Source organism: Nicotiana sylvestris, chromosome 6, assembly GCF_000393655.2.
Source record: "Nicotiana sylvestris chromosome 6, ASM39365v2, whole genome shotgun sequence".
NCBI lineage: Eukaryota > Viridiplantae > Streptophyta > Magnoliopsida > Solanales > Solanaceae > Nicotiana > Nicotiana sylvestris.
The window spans coordinates 134924213-134934880 of NC_091062.1; the positions used below are offsets into that span (position 1 = coordinate 134924213).

The 10668-nt window shown below is 40.5% G+C and overlaps 1 protein-coding gene across 1 annotated transcript; it reads left to right on the top strand.

Moving 5' to 3' along the window:
• The first annotated feature begins 495 nt into the window (after nucleotides 1–495).
• Nucleotides 496–10256, top strand: LOC104217586 (succinate dehydrogenase subunit 6, mitochondrial-like). The gene is made up of 3 exons (XM_009767873.2): nucleotides 496–962; nucleotides 7740–7842; nucleotides 9856–10256. The coding sequence occupies exons 1-3, from the start codon at nucleotides 768–770 to the stop codon at nucleotides 10008–10010; spliced, it is 453 nt and encodes a 150-aa protein (XP_009766175.1). The 5' UTR covers nucleotides 496–767; the 3' UTR covers nucleotides 10011–10256.
• Nucleotides 10257–10668: the final 412 nt, after the last annotated feature.

Genomic DNA, 10668 nt, shown 5'->3' on the forward strand with positions numbered 1-10668 from the left:
TTCAGCTAGGACCCCCACCCACCTCCCGTAGAGGCGGGTCAATATTAATAGCTATACCGAGTTTAATAAAGCGAAGAGGAAATTTCCGGCAACAAAAAAGCTTTTCTCCCCAACCGAGGTACGATAAGTGCAGCCACAAGTAGAACATGAACGTGACCCTGTCTGAGATGATCCACCTCTCTATCTCTAAGTTTGCTGCTGGCCCTGCTGGACTGGGGGTGCCTCGGAAGTAACCTGAAGTGCTATATAAGTAGGTCTATACTGACCACGACCATGCTTGCCCTTGTTCCCAAATGGAGCACCACACTGTCCTCCTGTAGTCTTGACCTCTTGCTCTCCCTCTCGGCTATGTCCCGCCTCTTAGATGCCTTGCACCTAAGGGTGGTATCCAACACGTCGGCATAAGAGCCGATCGAGACAAGGCATAAACGAAAGTGAACTATAGACTACTTATCAAAGACCATAAATGTATTCAGCCTATACAAAAAAGGCCTCATATTAATATTTGGCATTAGACTTGTTCCAGCCGCCCCAGAATTAAAGACGATTATCACCGGAGAGTAGCCCGAGTCATTCCCCCGCGAACCATTTTCCTCGTATAGGAGTTGGATCGGGTCGGATTGCGATTGAACAATCAGTATCACTACTACATCATTTCATCACACCAACCTAGGCCTAGTTCTAGAATCCCGAAATTGGACCACTTTTTTGAGAAGAGGAGAAGAAGAACAACAACTCTATAATCATTGAATTAACCATTGATTAACATGAGCGAGGACTCATCATCTTCATCGCAATCCTTCTTCAGGAAATACTGGGAAGGATACAAGGAGTTTTGGGGCGAGCGATTTTCCTTCTTGGACAACTATTCCAGGTTCATTAAGCGCGACAAGCCACTCCCCTCTTGGTCCGAATCTGATGTCGAGGAGTTCATTGCTTCTGACCCAGTTCACGGACCCACTGTATTTCCCTTTCCCTCTTCTTCTTCCTTTTTTTGTGCTTTCAGATCAGCTCATATGCTTACATTTCATTGGACTTTGTGCATTTCTCTTTGATTCGTATCTATCGATCCGTATGCTTCTTGCTTTTTCTCTCTTTGCTTAATTTGTGTTTTGATTTTATTATGGATAATCTTCGGCTGATTTGCTTAATTGGTACAAGCTGTTTGATTCCCGATTGGACACTGGTTGTGCACCTTTTATGCCATATTACAATTTGGGTGGGTGGTTTTTGTGATTGTAACAAATTTGGGTGTTTAATTCAATTTTGAATGTCATTTTAGTTCTCTAGTTTGTAACAGATTATTTTGTGCTTAATTCTTTCAGTATACTCTTTGTGCTTTCTCTGGAATTTGGTTTTAAGTTGATTTACCGCTGGTATGCATCTGTTGCAACTGTGAATGCATTTCTTCGTAGTGCTAGCTGAAGTTGGCGTAAGTTATCTCTTCAGAGCTCCTCTTGATTGAGTGGTGTCCTGGAGAATCTTTTGGTTTTATTGCATTTCTCAATAGCTAAAACTTTTATTTAAGAACGTTTTTTTTCTTGCTGTCACCTACTAATTTAGCTTGTTTTTATAGTTGATGAATTTATACCTGGAATGGATTCTCCTGGGCCCAAATACATCGACAGCCCCTTATACTTGACACTGTTTTTCATTTAGACACATGAACTGTAGGGTCAGTCATCAGTGGGTCACATATCTGTCCATTAAACCTTTGAGGCTCACATGGCAGATCGTGTTCCCACCCAAAATTGAGCGCGTACAGAGAAGGCTTCTGCCTGAAAATATAGAATTTCACTGGTAAAATGATTTTTCCGGTCACTGTGTTCCCAAATATTTACACCCTGCACCACTGCAAAAATCCAGCACCCTTTTCTCTCGGACACCATCACTCTTGCCCGGTCTCTTTTTGCTGATGCTTCAAATTTGGAAGCTGGGTACAAGACAAGAAGAGTAGCCCAGCCATGGAGATAGAACATTATAGAACATTATCAGGCTCCTTCCGTGTTTCCCCATAACTCTTTCGAGCATTTGTAGCTAATAAATACACTTAATACTTATGAGAAAAAGTTGCTAATAAAGATGCTTGTTTGACTTATTGATGGAGAAACATAAAATTTTACCTCTTTCTACTCTGTTCAAGTATAACTACCTCGCTTCGTTTTCTTTTCTCTTCTTCAATTCATGCAAACAAAGAGGAGAATTTTGGAACAGTTCTTGTTTGTCTCCCTTTCCCTCTTCCAAATAGTATGAGATAGGTCAGGGAGAGGGGAAATGAGAAAGAGAAGTGGGCATACAAAGGGCAAGTGGGCAACTGCCACTTCTTAAAATTTCTGTCGTGTGCTACTGGGGGTTATCCCCAGTTTCTGTTAATTGTCATCTCCTCTCACAAACAGCAACAACTAAGGAAAAAGAAGAGAAGTTGTCCCCTACCTCATTTTAGCTACTTTAGTCCTTGTTCGTTTCTGTATCCAGTTCTGAGCTACTGGGCAAGGTCTTTAAACTAGTTCTGATGCATTACCACAACTTTTGGAATGACAATTTAACATTTGTTCTCTCTCTCTTTTTTGATGAAGTAATTGGTTTCATTGCTGGCATCAAGAAGATGCATAAATTACAAAAGAGTGTAGCAATTGTTAGCTCCTTACAAATGTTTATACTAGTACTAGGGAGCTAACAAAATCCAAAAAACTATTAGGGGAGTCTATAGGGGATAGACAAGCCCAGCTATACAAATACATAAGGCATCTTGCCTTGAGTTTGTGGGGAGAAGTTGATGCTCCATCAAAACACCTGCTGTTTCTCTCATTCCAAATGCTCCAAAAAATAGCTGCAGGTATCATCTTCCAAACTTTGCTGATGGTTCTATCAACTTTCCAGTAACTCCAAGACTCGAAAGCATCCCTTATTATGTGGCATGACCTGTCTAAGTCCAAAGAGTGATATAAACATACTCCATAAATCTGTTGCAACAGTGCATTGAAGAAAAAGATGGTTGTGAGTTTCTGCCTCCCTTTGGCACATGTAGTATCTATTCACAATCTGAAAATTCCTCTTGGCTAAGTTGTCCCGTGTCAGACAAGCCTCATAAAGTGCAGTCCAGTTGAAGCAGATGACTTTGGGTGGCAACTTGATTTTCCATATTAACTTCCAAGGCCAATGGTTAGTTATGATATTATGAGTTCCTGCTAACTTGTAGGCTACTTTGATTGAGTACTTTCCTGCATCTGCATTACCCCGTTTGAACTGGTTAGGTATTAGTGTGTTGCTTGAGAAATTGTTGAGTGAGGAAAGAAGTCCGAGCAGACCCTCATATTCCTAGTCTTGCAAGTTCCTTCTAAATATTATGTTCCATGAGTTGCCTTCTCTGCACTGATGAACTATTGAGTCTGGATAACTAACCATTTGAAAGAGAGCAGGGTAGTCATACCTTAGGGGTGTGTTGCCTAGCTATTTGTCCTTCCATCTCTCTCGTATTTCCTATATTCTCTTATATGGCTGTTATTTTGCTATTTTAATTTCTTTTATGTATGTTATGTATTTTATGTTATTATATTATGAGTCTATCAATAGTACTAATATATCGTCACTTGATGCTTTCTTGAGCTGAGGGTCTCCTGGAAACAGCCTCTCTGCCCCTCGGGGTAGGGGTAAGGTCTGCGTACATACTACCCTCCCCAGACCTCACTTGTGGGATTATACTGGGATGTTGTTTTTGTTGTTGTTGCATCTCCAACTGCAAAATGTTGGTTTTGTGAGAACTCCTGTCAGAGTTTGCAGATGCTCTTCCAAACTCCAATGCCATGTGGTGATCTAGATAGCTTGGTGCACCGGTGGCTTTGGGTTCCATGCTTGGCATTGACAACTTTCTTCCATAGGCTCTGCTCCTCCTGTGTATATCTCCAAAGCCATTTCATCAATAAGCATTTGTTGTGCAAAGTTAAGTCCCTGACTCCTAGTCCCCCTTGGTGCTTTGGTAAGATAACTTTAGACGTGGAACTTGTGACCATCTTTAGTCCCTTCCCATAGAAAGTTCCTTCTGATCTTGTCAAGCTGCAAGAACCTCCTCCTCATTGAAAGATGCCTCCAGCTCCTCCTTTTCTTCTTCTGTAATGGTTGCAATTTCTTCAAAATTAGCAGATGGCCTCCAATTTTCCTGCTCAGTGTACAAGTTTTCAAAAAAATCCAGTGTCTCTTGCTTTATGTGCTCCTTATCTTCTATGATCTCATCCCCGGCCATGAGTTTGTCTATGCAATTGCTTCTTCTATGAGAGTTGGCAATCTTCTGGAAGTACTTGGTGTTTCTGTCCCCTTCCTTAAGCCAAAGACACCTTCATTTCTGCCTCCATGAAATTTCTTCTGCTTTGGCTAACTATTGTAGTTCTATTCTTATACTAGCTATTTGGCTAGCCTCAGATAAAGTTAACTGCCTGTCTTCTGCAGCCTGTTCTAGTGCATGAGTTCCTCTAGTGCCCTATTTTTCCTGGTTTCCACCTTCCCAAACTCTTCCCCGTTCCAGGTAGTGATATCCTTCTTTAGGCTTTTTAGCTTTTGCATAAGGATAAAATCAGCACTATCAGTGAATGTGTAATTCTGCCACCAGCTCTTTAGTTTGCCTAAAAGTCCTTCTGATTGAAGCCACATGTTTTCAAACGTAAAGAAGGAAGGAGTTGCATCCCAGTCACCACTCTCCAAAATAATTGGTCTATGATCTGAAATCACCTTAGGCAAGGCAATCTGTCTCACAGCATTAAAGAGTCATTCCAATAATTGGAGATAAGGAACCTGCCAATTCTTGAAGCCTGCAAACAATTGTCTCCTTTAGACCGGGTATATTGAGCCCCCTGTAAAGGTAAATCAATAAGATCTAGGTCCTGAATAACATCATAGAACAACTTCATTGCCTTTGACCTTCTAGTACAGTTTAGCCTCTCGCTCTCAAACCCAACAATATTGAAGTCACCTCCCACTATCCAGTGATCTTCCCAAAGTCCCCTTATTCCTGCAATTTCACTCCACGTTACTTCTCTCTCTGGATTGTTGTGTGGTCCATAGTTTCCTGTGAAGCACCATCTGAACACTTCTGTGGTGCTTTCTAACATACAAGAGATGGAATAGAACCCGCGGAGTGCATCTAATTTGACCCACTTTCTTTTGTCCCAAATCACCATAATCCCTCCCCTTGTACCACTTGCTTTTAACTCCACCCAATCAGCCCATCTATTCCCCAATAATTGTTGAATCATTCTAGTAGAGCAATCTTCTACCTTAGTCGCCTGCAAACACAAAATATCCACCCTTCACTTCTGATGAGAGATTTAATGGTGCTTTTTTTCCAATCCTCATTCAACCTCCGCACATTCCAACTCAAGATTTTTAGCTTCATCCAGAACATGAATGGTATTGCCTACCCTTCAACCCCTTAACCTGCTGCCCTCTTCTGTCATAATTAATACCACTTGCTAATCTCTTCCTTTCCCCCTCTCCTCTATTCCATTTCTCCTTCCCTACCTTTTGTTTTGATTTCTGTTGTTGGATTTGGACTTGTCTTCGCTGCTCCACCCTTAGAATTATGTTCAGAAGATCATGCTCGAACCCTGTCACATTGACCCCAACGGCCTTGCATGCCTTGACCATAGTGAGTTTGGTCCATTTTAAAGTCTCGATTGTGGATGGAGTGTCAATTAGCTGTGCGCTGGGACCTCCCTCATACCTTGTCAGTGGAAGGGCTTCACATACTGCCTGAGAAGAAAAGTCTGTGTCTGAGCTAATTGCTGGAACCAAATCCAGTGTTGGCGAGTGTATGCAAAGTGGCCTGTGGACTCTCTCTCGTGGGATCCCTTCATTATCTGCGTCTGAAGGGGAGTTGTCTGAGCTCTGGTTTGCCAAAGTCATGGGGCAAGATTGTGTCCTGTTCTGTTCCTTCGAGAATGAGGGTTCAGCTGCCAGTTCTTTTAATTTTAAAGCATTTGGGTCGGGTTTAAGCCCAGTAACCCTCCACACTGTTTTTCTGATTAACCTTTGACTTCCTTGATATGGTCTTCTTATTAATTGGGCTTTTTTTGTCATATTCTTGATTTGCTTCTGGGCCCAAGTTTTGTGATTGATTGGAAAGCCCTTTACCCTTTTTATCAGAGACCAGTATACCTGGTGGCCCTTTACCCATTAGTTTAACAAATGAACCAGCATTCAAATCTGTCCTTCTACATGTGAGATTGTATCTGACGCAAGGTTCCTGCCAACCTGTCCTTCTACATGTGAGACTGTGCCTGATGCAAGGTTCGAGGTACCCACTCCTGTCATCTTCTCCCTTGCTTCATCGGAAAAGGATTTTCCGGCGGGTCTGATTTTTGTATGCGCATCCTCTAGTAACAAGATTTCAAAGCCCCAGTCCTTCGTAATCAACTCCAAATTTTTTGGTAATTCTTCTCTTCGATTAACCACACAGATACGTGCCCAAAAAAAAGTGGACTCTATGTTTAGTGTCATTGTCAATATCGACGAAGCCACCACACTTGTCTCCGATGAACTTGACAGGGTCCGCCGTCCATGCGTGGATAGGAATTCCAAAAGCTTTCACCTCGATGCTCCGATTTTGCAAATTTCATATATGCTCCGGCCACTAGAGACCACCATTTCAAGTTCAATCTTCTTCCATTCCAGAACCAGTCACCAGCTTTGACTCTGTTTGCTTCGAATCTGGAAGGGAACTCAAAAAGGAACTGGTTGTGCTCGATGGGAGTGATCTTGAGACCAGCTGTGACTTGCCATATGCTTGTGAACTATTTCTTGCCATATGCTTGTGAACCATTTCTGAATCACTTTTGCCTTTGGGCTCTAGCTAAATGGGTCATTGAACTGGCCTATGAGACATTTCGAAAGGAAGTTTTCATTTCCCATCTCTTCCTGGAGTGTACCATGCCCAACATTGGCCTTAGTTGTAGGTGGCCAATGTGATATATTAGCAGCTTCCTTATAAGACCTCGATTGATCAGCATAAAGATAAAATCTTGGGTCTACGTATGTTCATAGATAACCTTGTATGCATCCCTGCTATAACCCCCCCCCCCCCCCTTTATTGTAATTGCCTTCCGGGATAACGATTGCAGATCTGGTAGCCCCTATGGTAGCTTCAATTCTAACGAACCGACCATAACTGTTAAAATTTTGGACCACCCGAAAAGTGTATGTTTGTACCTTTCTCCCCATCTTTTGCAGCTGTTGCCGGTCTGAAGAGAAGCTTGGATCAAAGCTTCGCACACCCCTCGGAGGTTGCTGTCATCTATTTTAATCTTGCTTTTCTGTAAATATACCATCCCTTAGCTTCCTCGTTGATACTAATTAATTCAAAAGTTTTGCCACTAGAATTAAAAGTGAGCCCTCGATCCATAGTTGGGCAAATTTAGGAAAAACATTGTCGGGGTTTAGAGATGAGGGTGGGAGAGAGAAAGTGATTCTGGCACATTCCCCAATAGAGAGCATTTTCACTGAACATCTTGAAACCATCTTTTCTCTCTCGCTCTCTCTTTGTGCATGTTAAATGCTTATTGGTTAGTCTGTCACTGTGAGCAGGAGGGTATGGAATATATTGCCAACATCAAATGAAGTTGCATATTTTTGCCTTTCTTCCCTTTGATGATCCTACTGTTTCTGTTTTCTGTTTGTCAGAAACCATTCCTCTATTTTTTTTCCCTTTAACCACTTCGAGCTGATGTGCTATTTTCCGCTCTTCTTTCCAGCTGAGGACTGCTAGGGAAGCAGCAAAGATCAGTGCTGTAGGAGGCATAATCGGAGCTGTTTCAACTGCAGGTGTTGCTTGGAAGTACTCCAGGAGTTTGCATGGTATGTTGAACTTGATCCCTACTCAACTCCCACGCACATTGCTGTCATGTTTTTTACGAATTCATTGCATGAATGTTTAAGCACTAAAGTCTTTTAGGAACCAGAGACTCCAGGAATAAGTATCCTAGGATTCGAACATTTTTCATATATGTTTTGATAAATGTGATTCTACGAGAAGCTTTTGCCACATGATAATCAACAATGTCTATATCAAACAAGTTAAGTACTTTTCTAGGTATTCTTTTGTGTTAGCGTGTTAATTTTTAATATCAAAATGTTGGAGTTAAAGAATATTTAACGGGTTAATAACCCCCCGATGCATGCCGGTTCAACATTCTCTTCTCAAAAGACGACGACAACAACAACAACCCAGTAAAATACCACAAGTTTGGTCTGTGGAAGGTAGGATGTACGCAGCCTTACCCCTACCCTGGGAGGGCAGAGAGACTGTTTCCGATAAACCCTCGGCTAGAGAAGATGGAAGAAGCGCTAGTAGACAATATATTTAGAAAACTAAATTGTAGATAGCAATAAAGAATATGAAAGAAGTACCGATAGCAAATAATAGCAAGACAATATATTTAGAGAAAACTAAATCCGAGGTCTGATAGCAATAGAGTATATAAAAGGAGCACTGATAGCAAACTAAGGAAGTACTTGTGACAAGTAATAACATAACAAGATATGCGAAAATAGCAAACTCAGGATAAAAGGGTACCATACTAACACTAACAAACTAATGCAGACAAAGGGAAACACATTTATGCTAGATTATGTCCCATATAGGACAAATATCATATTGTTGTGTTTAAAACCTATAAATAGGTGTGCTTTTTCTTGTTTGCATGGTATCAGAGCCGAATTTTGGTTAGTCTATTGTCATACTTGTAAGTTTGCATTAGATTTCACATGTGAACTCCAAAATCTGGTTAAACGAGCATAAGTGTTGTTGAGTCATATAGAGTGGCATTTCGGGTATAAAAGAGCATCCAAAGGAGTTTAGATGTCTTTGCACAATCCACCTGTTGCCTTAAGATTTTTGGTTGAGTACTCAAGGTCTTTCACAGTTTTATGTCAGATGTTCAGAACAAGTGCCTAGAAGGCCTTAAATATCGGTTCTCTTCAGATCTCAGAAATTCTCTTTTGCTATATCACCATAAAACCCTTAAAAGCCCATTATTTTCCCATCATTCCAGATATGAATTAAGCCTGAAAGAACCAAATAATTTTGGATCTTCCTGCTGCATTATCTTGTGAAACTCTATGTCCCCTAAATCACACAAGGCTTCATCCGCCTCTTCCTGTCCTTCTTCAGCTTCCGTTCCTTCATCTTCCCAGAGTGTGCTCCATAAGAAAATCTTTACATGTAATGATTCTCTTGCTCTCTCCGTACTACCTCTGACTGTATACGAGCTAAAACGGACTGTTGCCATGTTCTAATCTGTTCTGTGGCCTTTTACAGTTGAAATCTGTAAGACTATTTTCCACCAATGTGGCGATTTTCTATCTGACTTGATTGATTTCTTCTTGCATCTTTGTCCATGGCCTAAAGAAAGTAAAAATCTTACACAGATCAACTGTTAATTTCATTTTATAGGAAAATTATTAAAGTGTGTGACATCTCATCTAAAAGCTCAAGCCGTTGGAGAGAGCACACTTTTGTTTACTTAATTACGTCTTCAAAAAAAAAAAAAAAATCTAGTTTTTAGACAATTTTAATAGTTACCACCCTTTTTGGTCAAAGTTGATACAGTTCAGGTTTTATACTTTCAATTCCTCCTAGTTTAGAATTAAACCCCCGATTTAATGTCTCTGCAACTTGTTAAAGATTTCACCATAATTTTGTGGAGAACACTAAACAGAACGGGCTTTTACTGTATTAATTTTTTGTTACGACCAAGATTTACCATCTTTTTAAAAAAACAAGATTATTGCTTAAAACCAAGATTTTGGGAGAGCCATGGACTGATTAAGACGAATGATTTTATTGCTTACTTATGTTCTGTTCGGTAGGTACTGCACTTTCTTTTGGAGCTGGAGCTGTCTTTGGCTGGACATTCGGACAGGAAGTTGCCAACCACTGGCTGCAGTTATATAGGCTGGACACCATGGCTGCCCAGGTGAAATTCATGGAATGGTGGCAGAACAAGGTTGAAGAACAGTCTTAATTGTCGCCTCTCATCCCAGATCAAAGGACAGTTTTAAGTTTGGCTTTGGTGTTAAATGTCAATGAACTTCTGTTTTCAGGAATAAGAATCAGTCGCTCTGTTCAAATTGTAGCAAGTGACTTGGATTTTTTTATGCAAGTGGTGTTCAACTTTGGAATTGTCTGTTTATCCTTCTCTACTGAATTGTTCTAGTAGAATGCAACTTTTGGTAGTTTTCTTTCAAAAGATGATCACTATGTTTACAAAGTTGGAGTTCATTTCTTTCCTACTTGTAAATATGAGCATATGAACAGCCGCATTATGTCCAAAATTTTGATTAATAGTTTGGTTTGAACACTAGAATCTTTTTTCAAGAGAAACATAATTAGAATATAAAAGAAGGTTTGTTGTTGTAGACACTGAAATTTTAACAAAGATAACTCCTATATTCAAGACAACTCAACTCTTGAAATATTAGGAGTCTATTAGGGTTACTTGGTGGCTACTCCACCCAAACCCTAATTCATGCCTATAAATAAGACTACATGTGTCCTTCAAAGACGGTCTCAGCAATTCCATAAATTCTCGGAATATGCACAAAGAGATCAAATATGAAATCTCCGAAATCCCATGAAACTTTTGGTATATTCATTCAGAGATCAAAAGACATGTCAAATAT

Excerpts from the sequence above, each read along its gene's own strand:
- LOC104217586 (XM_009767873.2), top strand. The coding sequence starts at position 768 with ATGAGCGAGGACTCATCATCTTCATCGCAATCCTTCTTCAGGAAATAC. Across the intron at positions 963-7,739 it reads ACCCAGTTCACGGACCCACT|CTGAGGACTGCTAGGGAAGC; the intron begins GTATTTCCCTTT and ends TCTTCTTTCCAG. Across the intron at positions 7,843-9,855 it reads GTACTCCAGGAGTTTGCATG|GTACTGCACTTTCTTTTGGA; the intron begins GTATGTTGAACT and ends TCTGTTCGGTAG.